Genomic DNA, 18,430 nt, shown 5'->3' with positions numbered 1-18,430 from the left:
GCTTCTCCTATTAAATCCCACTCTAGCTGCACCAGAGGCACAGCATACTGTTTCTCGCAGTGTGATGTGTGTAGTGAGTTTTCTCGCATGAGGTTGCAGTGTTGTTTGACGCCATCCATAGCGTTAGCTCCTCGGCACTGTGAAGTGTGAGGGTAGGACAGTGCTTTCCTGAGGGAGTGTGGCCGGGGTGCCTTATAGCCTACTGAATTCCACTAGGCATGTGACTGTTGATGGAATTGTTTGTAATAAAGTTTATTTTTAACCTGATTCCTGCCTGCTGCTCTGTGTGTATTACTTAGGGGTTCTGAGAACTTTGTGCCAGCCAGTGACCCATCAGCAAAGTTGGGCCACTCGCGACACTGCTTTTTTTGTGGAAAAATTGCATCAGAAACAAAAGCATTGTGTGGTATGAGTTTTGCGTATTGATGATGATCATCATCATCATCCAGTTTGATGGACACCATAGGCTGGTGAATGGTAAAGGTCATGTCAACTTACTTGTGTACAGCAGAGCAGCAAGAGCATTAATGGCTGCCCTGAAAAAGAAACAGAGGGAAAACAGGGAGTTGTTAATCTGTCAGACATTGAAGACATTCTAACTGACACACTCTTTAGTATGCATTCACAAATTGTGGATGATACACTAAGGTGCCTGTGCATGTACATACTGTATAATTATCATATAATTTATTCAGTAAGGTGTGTATTTGCTTTTGTGGAGTTGTCATATTGAGCATTGACTTTAGTTATTTCCTTATAATGGGCATACTTGTGGAAACTCAGGAAAAATTAATCTCGATCTTGATTATTGTGCTTTAAAAAAGAATCTTCGACATTACCACTGAGGCCTTCCACAGTGTAGTCATACGGTTCTACATGCAGACCATTGCAATTACAGCGAATAGTCACAGAAACAGAGTGGACCATATAAAAAAGAAAATTGTATTTTCAGTCCTACACAAATGCACATTAAAATAGATCATGCCAACTAGGATAACCTACAGTATCTCACAAAAGTGAGTACACCCCTCACATTTCTTCACATTTTTCTTTATATCTTTCCATGGGACAACACTGAATAAATGACACTTTGATACAATGTAAAGTAGTCAGTGTACAGCTTGTATAACAGTGTAAATTTACTGTCCCCTCAAAATAACTCGACACACAGCCATTAATGTCTAAACTGCTGGCAACAAAAGTGAGTACACCCCTTAGAAAAAAATTACAAATTGGGCCCAAAGTGTAAATATTTTGTGTGGCCACCATTATTTTCCAGCACTGCCTTAACCCTCTTGGGCATGTAATTCACTAGAGCTTCACAGGTTGCAACTGGAACCCTCTTCCACCCATTTATGACAGCATCACAGAGCTGGTGGATATTAAAGACCTTGCGCTCCTCCACCTTCTGTTTGAGGATGCCCCAAAGATGCTCAATAGGGTTTAGGTCTGGAGACATGCTTGGCCAGGCCATAACCTTTACCCTCAGCTTTTTTAGCAAGCCACTGGTCGTCTTGGAGGTGTGTTTGGGGTCGTTATCATGTTGCAATACCACCCTGCGGCCCAGTTTACGAAGGTTGAGTGCACGTGGTCAGCGTCGTACACAGAGGTTGGCTTTGGAAAATAGACGTATGAGTGCTGCCAGCATTGCTGAAGGGCTTGAAGGGGTGGGGGGTCAACATGTCAGTGCTCAGACCATACGCCGCACTCTGCATCATACTGGTCTGCATGGCTGTCGTCCCAGAAGGAAGCCTATTCTAAAGATGATGCACAAGAAACCCCACAAAAAGTTTGCTGAAGACAAACAGACTACGGACATGGATTACTGTAACCATGTCCTGTGGTCTGATGAGACCAAAATACATTTATTTGGTTCAGATGGTGTTAAGAGTGTGGAGCGGCAAACAGGTGAGGAGTACAAAGACAAGTGTGTCTTGCCTAGAGTCAAGCATGGTGGTTGGAGTGTCATGGTCTGGGGCTGCATGAGTGCTGCCAGCACTGGGGATCTACAGTTCATTGAATTCTAACATGTACTGTGACATACTGAAGCAGAGCATGATCCCCTCCCTTCATAAACTGGGCCGCAGGGCAGTACTGCAACATGATAACGACCCCAAACACCCCTCCGAACGACCACTGGCTTGCTAAAGAAGCTGAGGGTAAAGGTTATGGACTGGCCAAGCATGTCTCCAGTCTTAAACCCTATTGAGCATCTTTGGGGCATCCTCAAACGGGAGATGGAGGAGCGCAAGGACTCTAATATCCACCAGCTCCTTGATGTCGTCATGAATGGGTAGAAGAGGGTTCCAGTTGCAACCTGTGAAGCTCTAGTGAACTACATGCCCATGAGGGTTAAGGTAGTGCTAGAAAATAATGATGGCTAAACTAAATATTGACACTTTGGGCCCAATTTGGACATTTTTTCTTAGGGGTGTACTCACTTTTGTTGCCAACAGTTTAGACATTAATGGCTGTGTGTCGAGTTATTTTGAGGGGACAGTAAATTTACACTGTTATACAAGCTGTACACTGACTACTTGACATTGTATCAAAGTGTAATTTATTCAGTGTTGTCGCATGGAAAGATATAATGAAATATTTGAAGAAATGTGAGGGGTGTACTCACTTTTGTGAGATACTGTATGTCACTATACTTGTATCTAACGCCATCTTAATAGAACATACATATAGTACGGCATGAAAGCTAGATTCAAGAATTATACAATTACTTTGAGCAGGTCACTTTGCAGGTTACACTATGGGATATCACAAACAGGATTGGTGATAAATTGCAGTCCTGGTGGAGGCCAACCCCCAACGGGAAGGTGACCCAGACACAGATCTCGCTTTGAGAGAGGATGGCCCTGAGCAGTGACCCCCTCACCCCATACTTCTGCAGCACCTGCCACAGTATCTTCTGGGGAACCCAGTCATACACCTTCTCTAGATCCATGCCCAATGAGCATAGTCCCAGGCCCTTTCCAGGATCCTTGTGAGAGTGGAGAGCTGGTTCGTTGTTCCACGGCCAGGATGGAATCTGCATCGTTCTTCTTCAATCTGAGGTCAGACTGATCCCTCCTTCCCAGCACCTTGGAGTAGACTTTACCAGGGAGGCTGAAAAGTGTGAAACCCCTGTAGTTGGCATAGACTCTCTGGTCGCACTGTTTTACCAGGGGAACCAGCACCACAGACTGGCACTCCTTAGATGATGTTCCAGACCTCCATGCAATGAAGAGACGTGTCATCCAAGACAACCCCCCATACCCAGAGCTTTTAGCATTTCTGGACAGCTCTCATCAATCCCTAGGGCTTTGCCACTGTGGAGTTGTTATACTTCAGTGAATTCTACCCGGGAAATTGATGATGATCCCCCACAAGCCTCCAGCTTTGCATCTACATTAGATGTTAGTCAGATTCAGGAGTTTTATAAAGTGTTCCTTTGACTGCCCAATTACCTCCGTTGGCTCAACAGTGTCCCATTCTTACTGTACACAGCTTGGATGGTTCCCAGTTTCCCCCTCCTGAGGTGCCGGACGGTTTTCTAGAAACACTTTGATGCCGACCAAAAGTCACTCTCCATGTCTTCTCCGAACTTCTCCCACACCTGCTGCTTGGCCTCTCTCATGGCAGAGGCTGCAAACCTTCAGGCCAATGGCACCTTGAAACAGCCTCTGAGAGTCCCTAACATACTGTATCCCGGAAGCACCCCTTCTTCAGTCGGAAGGTTTCCCTGAACACTGGTGCCCACCACAGTGTTCGAGAGATACCGCCCCTCGAGGCACCTAAGACCTTCAGACCACAGCTACCCACCACAGCTTCAGCAATGGAAGCTTTGAAAATTGACCACTTGGGTTCAATGTCCCCAACAGCCACAGGGATTTTAGAAAAGCTCTGCTCTGCAAAATAAATTCTGCTTTGTGTATAAAAAAATTAAAGATAGCCACCCAAAAATTAATTATTGACCATCTAAATATATTTGTAAATAAAAATATAGATTTCGCTACCCAAATCTTGAGAATATTGAGAAATGAGTGCTAGAAGCTCGCCATTTTCTTTTATCCAAGATTATGGAATTTGTTTTCAAAAATGTATAGGGGAGAGTGGGGTGAGATGTGCCACTTTTTACTCAAAGTTATTAGTGAGGCCTTGACAGTAATGTCTCCAACTCAAATATGTACATATATTTCAGGTTGTTGTGCATCCCTGGCAATAAAAACGTTGGATCTGGAATAAACTGTTTAAGAAATATGGCTTTCGGAAAAAAAGTTGTCTTGTGGCACAACTTGCCCCCGGTGTGGTGTAAATTGTGCCACAAGAGAGAATACCATGGGGTAAATTGTGCCATTGATATATATCTCATAAACTGTAATGCAAGACAAATCCATAAGACAATTACTTATTTAAGGTTTATTTAAAGTAAATAAAGTAAATATTTTACAAAGATTTAAGGTACATTTTCTTAAACAAGGCCTAGCAGATCTAGGTGGTTTTACCTGCAAAGCTCACAATGACAACGTCACCATCATCATCTTTCTGGCCATCTGAACTCTTGTCAGTGGTGTCGTTAAGTGGAATGGAGATGTCAGTCTCTTCTGAGCTACTGTAGACGATCAATTTATTTTTGGTGACCAGAGTATACAGCCATGCCACTGGCACAACTCTCAGAAATGTGCTCCGTGCTTGTGGAACCAACTGCCACCTGACAAATGTGATTCCCCCTCCATGTCTGCCTTTAAATCAAGGCTCAAAACCCATATGTACACCCTGGCTTTTCCTCCCCATTAACTACCTTACCTCAGCACCACTATCTTTGTTTATATATGGATGTATGGGCTTTATGTCTTTTATTTTTGTTATTGTTATTTTACCTTCATTGTTTACCTACTGAATGCACTATGTACAGCACTTTGGACTTATATCTTATTCCTTGTGTCTCCCTTCTTTACAGGATGAATCAAATGGATGGCTCTTCTTAAATATATGGTCACATTTCCAATTTCTTCCACGGTTTTCTAGAAACAAGGGGTGGCACAACTTCCCCACTGGCACAACTCAGGCCACTCTCCCCCACTTTTCATAATCACCCCAAAAATCCAACGAGTGGGACTGATTTAATGGTGAATATATTGCAGACAATGATTGAACTTCAGTACAGGGGGTTTTGGATACAAAATTACAGCAATCACACTCCACAAATTGAACGAACCAAGACAAAATGCTCAGGCTTCACAGTCAAGCATGGACTGACGAAGAGAAGGGACTGATATATCCAACAGGCGGAGGAACTGAATTGAGAATTGAGCAGAGCTGGGTCATTGCTGATAGGAGCAATCGGCAAAGGCTCAGCTCGCAGCCAGGGAGGCAGGTAGAGACGTGTGGTGGATCTGGAAGCAGTGGCGGCTGGCCCATAGAGGGCGATAGGGCGCCGCCCTCCTTGACCCAAACCAGCAAAAAACAAAAATATAATAATGATAATAATAATGATAACAAATATATATATATTTTTTTATAATCATAATTTATGATTTCAATACAGTTTTTACCTGCATCTAAGTCTGAATATCATTGTTCAATCAGCGTCTGTGTTCTGTCCCGTCACTCTAGGGCGATTTCAGGCTGGTTGAAAATCGCCCCGAACACTCAGTGAATGGAAAAGTTTTTTTTTCAAACTGCAGGCCTCGCAACGCAATCTCTATGGGTTCCGGGAGTGCTTGCCCCAACGTGTTGTCGTCATAGGTACACTAAACAATTAACCAATTACAGTGACCGATACAGTCAGATGTCTGGTCTGCTGCCCATAGCGGTCATATTCAAGACCAACACAGATAACTTTATCAACTCAGGCTAGGCTGGCAAGCTACTTGATCGTGTCATTAAGGGACTAGGTCCTTCCCAGACAAATTTAACCATCAAGCAAGTATCTACCAAGATGGATTGGGGGATTGTATAACCGCGGATTTTCACGGGGCTCGTTTGAGCGGATACCGACGAGGCTAGCAGGATGCTAAGGCGCTAACGCTCTGTTCTGCTGCCGCTGCATGATGATTATGGACTGTATAATGGCTTTTTATCCATCCTGATGGCAGCACAGACACAGCATGGACAACTTCGGTTGTCACCCCTATGCATCATCTCTCAGAAAAGGTAAAACAAACATTAATCATCAATCTGCATATGGACGAGCCAGCGCCATTCAACAGCTGATCCATAGACTGTTTACTCTTGACAGCTGCTATCACCGTCCGGCATAAAACCGCCTACCAAGTAACGGTGCTGTAGACAGTAGTAGTAACCCAAACCAATGTGATGATTAGCACTGTTAATGTTGCACATATGCTATGCCAGCATCCATTTTTGTTTAATCAGAACAAAACTGCTGCGCCTAAAATAAAATGTTATCAGATTAAAGGTGCTGTAAGCAGAATGGTTCTTTTAGCTAACTTCCTGTCAGTTACTGCAGTTAGCAGTCCCCTCGCTCGTCCCTACGTCACCATATTAATGCACTGCGGTCTTCAAGCAGAGAGTTATCTAGCATCATCTCAGATCCATAAGTGTGATGAAAACATGATAAAAACCATCAAAACAGACATTGGGAAGGATTTTTACCTGCTCCGCCATTGTAGGTGCATAAATTCACACATCTGTCGCTCTGGCGTGCACCGTAAGTGAGACCATGAGTGAGACGGGTGTTGTTTATGTAGCATTCTCTCTTGTGATTGGATATTAATTTCGGGATCCCCCGAAAAGTTTATTAGCCGATTACATGCAGAGCAGCTGACTGAGAGATCGGCTTTATGAAACGCGCACATTATGAAAGTGATCACTGTATGAATAAAGAGCGATTTAACACTTATATTAACATAAATAAACCGCTTACGTTCACCTTTAAATCAATCAGATTATTCTGAATAATTGTAGAGCAGGTCTCTTCACTTTTAAAGCTAGCCTATCTGAGGAGCACACTGGTAGATGACAATTTATCTGTGATGGCCACAGTGGGATAATTCAATAATTTTAGAGCTACAATTATTTTATTCAAGAAACTAACTTGATGTCTAAAAATACTGTTCAGTATGTACAATGCTTGTCTGATGTTGCCATATAGTGGTTATGCCAGATGAACAGGAAAAACAAACTGTTTAATGCAATATGACATATTAGCTATTTGATTTAGGTTAATTTACCAATTCAATGGGTCATTTTAGCCGTCATGGCAACAATTGCCCCCCCTGAGATTATTGTCAGGAGCCGCCACTTTCTGGAAGGCAGCACAGGGATGAGTATCAGCCAGCATGAGGAAAGCCAATGTAACGTGTTTGGTGCTAGGCTGGGTTTTCAAACTGGTATTGTTTACAAGCCGTCAATGGAGAAGTAGTCGCAATCACACTGGAGAAAAAAAGGGGCAGTGTCCACAGGATGTGCTAAATGCGCTTCCAGTGCCGTTTTTGTGCTGAAAGCTGTGACCCACCAGAATGTGTGACCCTAGAGGGCGCTGTTCTTATTGATTAACCCAGTCTCATAGTGAAATATGTAAAAACGTTGGTCCATTGCGCAAATCGTAGAAGTTTCGCAAAATTGGCACTGAAAATGTCGTATTGTTATAAAAAATGTAAAGGTGAATAACCAACCCAGTTACCACAGGTGGAAAGAGTACAAAAATATTCTACTCAAGTAAAAGTATGATTACTTGGATGACATTTTACTTAAGTAAAAGTAAAAGTACTGGTCTAAAAATCTACTGAAGTAAAAGTGAAAAAGTAGCTGATTTAAAATGTACTTAAAGTACAAGTTACTAGTTACTTTTTAACAGCGGGAGGGGGCAGGGGTCTCTTCAGTGTAGGGCATTATATATATATATATATATAGACAAACTAGTTTTGTTTAATTAATGCAACACTTTTACAAATTAAAGTGCACAAATTAAACAAATCATGTCACCACACATGTATGGATGTGCACTGTGTCATTATACTTTAGATAAGCAAATATGGAGCAAATAGTCTGTTAATGTGGAATGTAACCGGTCTACAGACCTAAACAGACTGCAGCTGCAGTTCTAATAATGTAATTGTGTATAATTGATCTAAACCATGGACATTGCAAGGTTAGGCTGCTCGATTTAGACAAAAATCTTAATCATGATTGACATTGTGTAATCACAATTATTATAGACAATTATTAATTGATTTAAGAACTGCAACATGCACTTATTTAACATTTGAAACCATGACTTTAAACATAGCCTATCCTAATTGAACTGAAAACAAGGAAAATGCAAATAGCCTAAGTAAAACATATTTTTAATAATTAAATTAAATAAGTGTCAAAATCAAAATAAACCGTTGCAAATGTTGTTGATAGGGCACGTCTTTTGCTAGCAGGATTGTGAGGGCATATTTTATTTATATCTCATGGAGCTGGCTGGATAAGCAAGTTGCATTGTAGGCTACAGTGTTCTTAATTGATGACTGTTGTGGTGGCAAGAGTCAAGGAACTTTAAACTTCCTGTGTTTTTTATTCCTTTATTGCTTGGTCATAGACCACTAGGATTCAACTTAAAGTGAGTAAACTGATTGGTCGTGATGTTTTGAGGTGCAGCTGGGTCGAATATGACTGTTCTCTCTCTCTCTCTCTCACGGTCGCGTATGTCATCTGACTCGCGTGTCCGCGCGTAACATATCTTGCACATTATTTTAGTAGTTTTACCTTTCTTCTCGACCAAAGGTTGACTTTCTGTCGTCTTCTGGAAGTTTTTCAAAGCTCCCGACAACACGCACCGTCTCCATCCTACTCTGCACTGTTAAGCTGAAAGCTAAACTATCAGGTGAGGGAGGGGCCGATCGCACGGCTGGATGAAAGGTTTGCTGCATTTAAAAGCCTTCACGTGCGGTACAATGATAGTTTAACCAGGATTATTTTGTTTTAATGATAGAGGGAAGCAATGTTTGCTGTTATCATTTAGTCGCTCAATGTGTTCTCTCCTCCTGTCGATCATTCACTGTTTTAGTTTTCGGTATTGTGCCGTAAAAATAAAAGCCCCCCGCGATATTTCTTTTCTTTTCTCTCCTTTAGCCTATCTATTTTTTTACTCAGTAACGCAGGTGATATAAAATGTAGCGAAGTACAATACTTCACAATAAACATACTCAAAGTAAAAGTATAGAGCTGTTAAGCGGAAGTGGCAGAATTACGGGGCATGGGGCCTATCGGCTGAAAAAAAATGAATGGGTGTCTATGGAGAGTAATCTACTATTTTCTGGTCCCAGTCATTAAATGCCTTGGATTACATATATGTTTTGTATGGGTCTAAATGATCATTTTTCATGTGAAGAGTTTGACGGTATGTTGTATGATTATTCGTCTAACGGCTTTTGAAAAAATGTTACGAGAACAACTACAAGTCTTGTCGCCTCTGTGACGTCACCTCAACACATTCCCTCCACTTCTCGACTGACAGTGCTAATGCTAATGCTAATGGCTGGCGTGGACAACGCCAACAATCTCCCCACTCGAGAAATTGAAACTCTCCACATGTCCACTTGTGTAGTGGTTTTCGCCACGCTGAAGACTTTTGTCTTGTCCTTGAAAGAAGGCGGTAAAGTGCATTAAAGACACAGCCATGTTTCTGAGCTAAGCGGGTGCGAGTGGTGGTGACGTATATCATAAGCGTCAAGAGCAGCGAAGAGCTGTAGTCCACAAAAGCGCTCTGCACAAAACCTGACCGTATCCAGCTTCTACTCGCTAAATTGTTCCATTCTTTGCACGAAAAAATACCATCTAAATCCATACAAAACATATGTGTAATCGAAGGCATTTCATGACTGGGACCAGAAAATAATACATTTCTTTCCATTGACTACCGTTGTAATTTTTCGAGCCGATAGGCCCCATACCCCGGAAGTAAGGGACTTCCGCTTAACAGCTCTATAGACCCCTTATCAGTCTACGTCACACAGCGTCACTCCCCGCTCTACTGCGCATGTCCGTTGCAGAAAGAGACAAGAGCGACACGAGCCACAATCATGTCTTGTTGTGCTGTTGGATGCACAAACCGTTTATTTTTTGTTTGAATGGTGATAAAGCTAGTAAATGCACCGCTGTATAATTACATAAATGAGTTGTGAAATGTTTACAATAAGGACAGTGACCGGAGACGAGGCTATAGCAATGGAGGCTTATTTACAATGACCCAGACGTTATACATCTCCGTCCTCTTCCCTTGTGTTTGACTCTATGGTTTGACTAGGCAGTAGGGGTTTGCACGTGTAGCCGGTAAGTAGGCTAAATACCATTTAGGAAAAATCAATAAACGAAAACCGAGTGGGGTCGACATGTGCTAGCCTACTGTAGGCTACTAAAGCAGATAACACAACACATTATTGTGTTTGGTTATAATATTTATTCATTTAACTGCTCCACCATAAGTTTCACTTTCCTTTTCATCTCCGTCTCAAACAGCTGGTCTGATAAACTGGTCGGCTCGTGAGCCCAACGCCCCGAAAGCAGGAGTCAGTCTAAAAACAGATGATCACTATAGGCTAGTTATGATCACTTTTAAATCAAAAAGCAACATTATGAAATAAAGGCATCTCTGCCTCTCTCTGTCTATCTGTCTGTCGGTCTTTACTGTCACTCTCCAACAGCAGTCCGGCCACTGAAGTCGTCGGGGCCATTTCTTCTCATCATTTATCCACTCAACTGCCCGCAACGCGTATGGGCCATTAAGACGTTTCCTGTTCAATAGTGTTAATGTTTCCGCATAACCAATGTTATCACTCGCTGATAAACTGTTTTAGTAAGCTGACAACATCGCTATTTAACACCATGGACCTATAAAGAAACACCGCATCTGCAATACAACCAAACGGGTAACCCTGGCAACCAGCCAAACAATTGTTCTTTCTGCAACTATGCAGCGCGCGCATCCGCCGTGTTGATAAACAGAAAAGTTTTAAAAATCACTTAAAAAATTACAAGTACACGAAAAAACTACTCAATTACAGGAACGAGAGTAAATGTAATTCGCTACTTTACACCCCTGCCAGTTACCCATCACAGTAAAATGTGAAGGCTATACTTTTTCCACTGCGCAATCATTTAAATTGGAAGCAAACAACTTAATCTCTCAATTGCAGGGCTGTTTTTGTGTTTTTATGTTTTCAACTGTGGACTTCCGTAATTATTAAAACATTTCACTGTTAGACTGGGTTGTTATATGCCTACAGTCTATTGAAATCAGTTAATAAGAACAGCGCCCTCTAGTGTCACACATTCTGGTAGGTCACAGCTTTCGGCGCAACACCGTTCTGCTATTCATTCGCCATGGTAGGACCCGCTAGTAGGGGAGAAAGGGGTTGATAGGCACACTTTTTACTCTTGTGAGAATTGCTCATCACCAAAACATCCTTCAATAGTTATTCCTACTTTGAATTGACTCTTAAGCTGTTAGCCCGAAATGTGTATCCCTCTTATTTTCCAACTTATTGTAATGAAGAAGTAATTGACCATCAAAGACACTCTGACACATTGTGACAACCAACCCCATCAAGGGATCGATTGTTACACACTATGGGGTTGTTTGTCACAATGTTATCTTAATGGGAAAAATCTTAAAAAGAAGGCAGAACTCAATTTGAAAGTTTAATTGCATTGTCAAGTTGACATATAGGCCTACATAACTTATGGTATCTTAACACAAAATGAGCAAGGAAGACGAACAGGGAAACCATATTAAGACCAGCCATGTAACAACATAAAGAACACAACAAATAGGTCTAACAATAATAGCCTACTCAACTAGGGTACACACATTCACTATCTGAGTTACAGTGATGGCAAATATAGGGTCTGCTCACTACAGCTAAGCAGAGCTTGTGTGCCCACTGGTTGCACATCCAACACTTCTCCCTTACCTCCCCTGAACGGCTATTGGAGAACGTTTCATACACACCAAACAAAAACGATCCTCTTCATCTGATGAAGACTCCTCCTCCTGTCTCTCTCTCTCTTCTGTTTCTTCTTCTCCAGCTGGGGTGGAGTGCACAGGGGTGCAGTGGCCTTGGCAGCTTCTCTAGATTGGGATTCACTGCGTCGTTTTGATTTTGTTGCCCTCTTTTGCTTTTGCATGCTAGCTGCCTTTTCTAGCTTTATTATCTCCTTCTCTGAAGTGTCAGTGAGGATACAGCTTGACATTGTCTTTCGTTTTTGGGTTCCTTTCCTGGCTGCAGCCTTTGGATAACATGTGACAACCAACCCTAAAGAAATTTTGACGACCAACCCCAACTGGAATTTTTTGCTAGCATCAATGCTTACAACCGTCTAACAATTAGTTACCTAGCTAACAACAATCTAAACTATAGCTTTTCCCTAACACTTTTTAAGGTTAACAAGTGTTTCGTTATAAAGCCATTGTGTAAAAGCCTAGAAGAAAAATACTGAAGAGCTAAATATTTTCAATTTGACATGAAAAACACAAAATGTCCTCTAACCTCAAGTTCAGCAGTATTACTACAAAGAGGACTATGTAGGTGACCTCTGATCCCAGTTCTGGACATTTCCATACCAAAATTTCAGAGACAGTGCCTTCTGGTACCGAGATATAACGAATGTGACAACCAACCCGTGTGACGCATAACTCCGTTCTCCCCTACTTAGTGCGCCCTTTCTTGCATAATTGTCAAGCTTAAAACGTATTAAAACATGCAGAGAATGTTTGTTTTTCTTAGCTGCTGCTGCACTGTCCAGCACTCTGAAACGGAAACTAAATTGATAGACCGACCTGTGTGTTTTCATCCTGGTGCAGGGTCTGCAATTAAGCTGGGATCTGTGTGTGTTTTTGACATTTACCTTGACCGGTAGTTGCTAGTGGTTTGTGGCTGTTTTGAATTCATTTTTGATTATTTGGTCATGTCATGATTTAGACTATGTGGTCTTTGCGTGATGCAGCATCTTGTCATGCTGTGTGATATTGGTAGGTCTATGCGCTTGATGGTTTAGTCACCATGTTATGGTCTTATTAGTGTAATCAATCAGTAATTTTATTCCACTTGTTAAAGGTTACTCTTAACTGCTTCAATCGGGTGGTTAAGTCAATGACAATAGCCGTGACGTCATCATGAAGTTGCTTTTTATTTATCAAGCGGTTTCATTTTCGGGATGATGTCTCTGAAGGCCAGGGTTTAAAAGGCACGGCCCGCCACTGCTGTCAAGTATCTGACAGATTTGGGATATATGAAGAGACATTGTATGAAATCGATTATTTACTGCTAGATGTAGTGATGTTGCAACATGAATTAGTGGTTGGAAGACTACCAACATGAAAACAAGCTTAATCTAAATCAAAATTTCAAGAACAATATGCAAACTTTTGGTTTGCTACATTTGAGTAGGGGAGAGTGGCCTGAGTTGTGCCAGTGGGGAAGTTGTGCCACCCCTTGTTTCTAGAAAACCGTGGAAGAAATTGGAAATGTGACCACATATTTAAGAAGAGCCATTCATTTGACTCATCATGTAAAGAAGGGAGACACAAGGAATATGATATAAGCACATTTAAGCTCAAAAAACTGTTTTGCCTTTCAAAGTAAAATTTCCATGATCAAGGTTTTTTGATTATTGTGTCTGAACAATTATAGACACGTTTGAAAACATTTGACACATGTTTCTTTCAAAGGTTTTTTTTATTAAATTACACAGTTGCAAAACAATTGCAGTACAATGGAATTTTAAATTTTTTCCCCTTTTTTCCCCCGAACATACCCCACCCATATCCCACCCTCACACCCAATTACAAACAATCCCAAATAATACATAATGTTAAAAAATGGCAGAAACGAAATACACACTTTAAGAAATAAAAATAAATAATCAATATGAAACAAAAAACATAAAGAAATAAAACTGAATTAAATAAAAGAGGGGAGGGGGTAGCTACTCTTCTATTATTGTCGTTGGCTTTTTAAAATAATTTAAGAAGGGGTGCCAAATTTTGTGAAATTTAGTCTAAGATCCCTGGGTAGTGCAACGAATTTTCTCCAGATTCATACATGACATAATGTCTCTAATCCAATGTGAGTGGGAAGGAGGAGCAGGATCTTTCCACTTAAGTAAGATAACCCTACGAGCAAGTAATGAGGTAAAGGCCAGTAGCTTTAGCTTCACTTTAGGCAAGCCCGAATTTGGAGCAATGCCAAAAATTGCAGTGAAAGGGTTCGGCTCAATTTGATGCTGAAGTAGGGGAGAACGGGGTAATTTGTCACATGGGTTGGATGTCACATTCGTTATATCTCGCCACCAGAGCGCGCTAGCTCTGAAATGTTGATATAAAAAAGGTCCAGAATTGGGATCAGAGGTCACATACATAGACTTCCTTGGAGGAAGACAGCTGCATTTCAGGTGAGAGGATGTTTTGTGTTTTTCATGTCAAATTCAAAATATTTTGCTTCTCAGTATTTTTCTTCTAGGCTTTTACACAATGGGTTTATAACAAAACACTTGTTACCCTCAGAAAGTGTGAAGGGTAAACTATAGTTTAGATTGTGGTTAGCAAGCTAATTAGTTGTCAGATGGTTGTTGGCCTTGATGCTAGCAAGAAATTCAAGTTGGGGTTGGTCGTCAAATTTTTTGGGGGGTTGGTTGTCACGTTATCTCAAGGCTGCAGCCAGAAAAGGAACCCAATAATGAAATAAATTGTCAAGCTGTATCCTCACTGACACCCCAGAGAAGGAAAGAATAGAGCAGGAAAAGGCAGCTAGCAAGCAAAAGAAAAAAGGGCAACAAAATCAAAACAACCCAGTGCATCCCAAACTAGACCAGCTGCCAAGGCTACAGAACGTTATGTAGGCCTATTTGTCAACTTGACAATGCAATTAAACATTCAAATTTGGTTCTGCCTCCTTGCCTTCTTTTTAAGATTTTTCCCATTAAGATAACATTGTGACAAACAACCCCATAGTGTGTGACAACCGACCCCTTGATGGGGTTGGTTGTCACAATGTGTCAGAGTGTCTTTGATGGTAAATTACTTCTTCATTACAATAAGTTGGAAAAAAAGAGAGACACATTTCTAGCCAACACCTTAAGCTTCAATTTAATGTAGGAATGGCTATTGACAGATGTTTTGGTGATGACCAATTCTCACTAGAGTAAAAAGTGTGCCTACTTACCCCGTTCTCCCCTACTTCAGAAATTGTTTGAAAAACTGATGTCCAGAACTCAGTCAAGGTGGGACACAACCAGTACATGTGAAAGAGTGATGCCGGTGCGCTCTTACAGCTATCACAGGTCGGGTCTACATCGGGGAACATACGAGCCAATTTAGTTTTAGATATGTGGATACGATGTACTACTTTAAATTGCACAAGAGCATGTCGGGCGCACATGGAGGTAGAGTGTATCCGATCCAGGACTGCATCCCACATGTGATCTGTGAAGGCAGAACCTAGGTCCTGCTCCCACAGGGTTCTTATAGCTGCTAATGAGGGGCTATGCAACTTCGAAATAAGGTTGAAAAACACAGAAATTGAGCCTTTTAATGTGGGGTTTACAGAAAGTAACAAATCGACATGATTGGCTGGCGGTTTATAAGGGAATTGGGGAATTAACTTCTGCGTAAAATGCCTGATTTGCAGAAATCGGAAAAAATTAGTCTTTTCGATACCAAAATGTTTTGTCAATTGAGAAAAACTAGCAAATAGATCATTAATAAATAAATCACCGATGCATTTTAAGCCTTTTTTATGCCAGATCTTGAATGCACCATCCACCGTCGAGGGAGTAAACAAATGATTGGCTGCAATTGGGCTGAAAAGTGAAAAATTCCTTTATTCCTTCCTAAATTGGGTCCAGATTCGAAGGGAATGCTTAATCACGGGACTACTGTTGGGAATAGCTGAAGAGAGTGGAAGTGCGGCGCTTAAGAGGGCAGATAGAGAAAATGGGCTAATAGCGCTGGACTCCATTGTTACCCAGACTGGGGCTCAAGGTGAAAATGCACCCAATACACTAAAGAACGGATATTAGCAGCCCAGTAATAGTATTGGAAATTAGGGAGGGCCATTCCACCTGTTTGTTTGGGTCTTTGAAGAAAAGCTTTCCGTAACCGAGGGTGTTTACCGTTCCAAATATAATTTATCATTAAAGAGTCAAGGGCCTGAAAAAAGGATTTGGGGAGAAAGATGGGGAGACATTGGAATAGATATAGGAACTTTGGGAGTAATGTCATTTTAATTTAATTTATTCTACCTATAAGAGAGAAAGCCAGAGGAGACCACTTCGATAATATTTGCTTCGCCTGATCCAATAATTTGAGGAAGTTCGATTTAAATAGGTGTTTAAAATTTCTGGTAAAACATACCCCAAGGTAACTCAGATGATCTGTCACCACTTTGAGTGGGAGAGCTGCGTAATCAAGTTTAAGAGCTTCTTTATTAATCGGAAAGAGTTCGCTCTTACTCAAGTTAAGTTTATAGCCAGAAAACTGACTAAAGACCTCCAACACAGAAAGTGCCTCCGGTAAAGAGGTGGCTGGCTTGGCGACAAACAAAAGTAAGTCATCGGCGTATAATGATACCTTATGTTTAATTCCTCCTCTCCATATCCCCTGAATCTGTTTGTTACCGCGAATGGCAATCGCAAGTGGTTCGATTGCAATAGCAAAAAGGAGCGGGCTCAAAGGACAACCCTGCCGGGTCCCACGGTGCAGATCAAAACTACTTGAGTAACGGCTGTTTGTTAATATTGAGGCAGAAGGGCATGCATATAATAATTTAACCCAAGAAGTGAAAACAGGACCCAAACCGAATTTTTCAAGGGTGAAAAACAAATAATTCCATTCTACTCTATCAAATGCTTTTTCAGCATCCATAGAAGCGAGGCATTCTGATTCAATATTTCTGGGGGAATATAAAATGTTCATTAGCCGGCGGATATTATAAAATGATTGGCGTCCCTTTATAAACCCAGTTTGGTCGGGGGATATGATAGAGGGGAGAACATCCTCCAATCTGTGGGCGAGAATTTTAGCAAGTATCTTCACATCTGTATTTAATAGTGAAATTGGTCGGTATGATGCACAATCTAGAGGATCTTTATCCTTTTTTAACAACAGGGAAATACAGGCCTGATAGAACGAAGGCGGAAGTTTACCTGAGTCAAATGAGTCTGAGAATACTGAACATAAAAAAGGTGACAATTCGGCAGAAAATTTCTTAAAAAAGTCAGATGGAAGTCCGTCTGGACCAGGAGATTTGCCTGATTGCATAGATGTTATTGCTGCAATAATTTCCTTCTGAGTAATAGGTGCCTCAAGGCTATGTCTCAGGTCTTGAGAAAGGGAAGGCATGTTTAGGTTACTGAAAAAGTAACCTAAACATGTTTCCATCACCGTTACGTCTACTGTACAATCAGAACTATACAAATTTGAATAGAATGTTTTGAACTTTTCATTTCGCTCTAAATCCGCGCAGTTGATTGGCCAGGAGTTTACCAATCTTGTCACCATGCTCGTAAAAAGTACTTCTGCTCCTAAGCAACTGGTCAGCAACTTGACGAGAGGAAAGAAGGTTGAATTCTGTCTGAAGTTTTAAACGTTCTTTGTAAAGTTCAGATGAAGGTGAATTAGCATATTGTCTGTCTATGTTCAGAATCTGATCAGCAATTTCAGTTTGTTTCTGTTTTGTACACTTATTTTTGTATGCTGCAAATGATATAATTTCACCTCTCAAATAGGCTTTCAGGGCTTCCCAAATTGTTGCATTGGACACATCTGGTGTTTTATTTATACTCAAAAAAGTTTTAATACGTGTAGAGATGTGTGAAAGAAAACTCTCACATGTGAGCAACAATGGATCCAGTCTCCACTGCCTTCTTGTATACTCAACGCCAGAGAAAGCCAGTTGAAGGAGCAGAGGAGCGTGATCTGAGATCACAATACTTTCATAACTGCATGACTTTAGGTCTGACATCAATGAATTATCAACAAAAAAATAATCAATTCGGGTGTAAGTGTGGTGGACATGTGAAAAGAATGAATATTCTCTTCCTGTGGGGTATAAAAACCTGTATGGATCAGAGAGGCTATAATCAGCAAGAAATGATTTGATATAACCTGCAGATCTGCTAAGAGTGGCATGTTTGGGGGAAGATCGATCTAAGACTGGATCTAGATAACAATTAAAATCCCCACCAAGAATAAGAGAATGGGAATTGAGATCAGGGAGTTGAGAAAAAAATCTCTTAAAGAATTCTACATCATCGACGTTAGGCGCGTAGACGTTGGCCAAGATGACTGACTTATTGTAAAGTTTGCCTGAAACAATAATAAAACGTCAATTTTTATCCGATATAATGTTTGAGGACTCAAAAGGAATATTAATATCAATAAGGATAGCTGTGCCCCTAGCCTTACCCCTGAAATTAGAATTAAAAAATTGTC

The 18,430-nt window shown here is 41.1% G+C and overlaps 1 protein-coding gene across 1 annotated transcript in view; it reads right to left on the bottom strand.

The window, feature by feature from the left end:
- Positions 1-18,430, bottom strand: part of agbl1 (AGBL carboxypeptidase 1) — a gene marked incomplete at both ends in the record, with an annotated part of 253,412 nt that overhangs the window by 177,464 nt on the left and 57,518 nt on the right. Inside the window, one exon of the mRNA XM_080027750.1 lies at positions 499-536. Coding sequence (XP_079883876.1) covers positions 499-536 — 38 coding nt within the window. The remainder of the gene's footprint in view (positions 1-498; positions 537-18,430) is intronic.

Source organism: Ammodytes marinus, assembly GCF_949987685.1.
Source record: "Ammodytes marinus genome assembly, chromosome: 5".
Taxonomy (NCBI): domain Eukaryota; kingdom Metazoa; phylum Chordata; class Actinopteri; order Uranoscopiformes; family Ammodytidae; genus Ammodytes; species Ammodytes marinus.
Note: the sequence above shows the minus strand (reverse complement) of the source record. Positions and strands in the feature narration are given on the sequence as shown.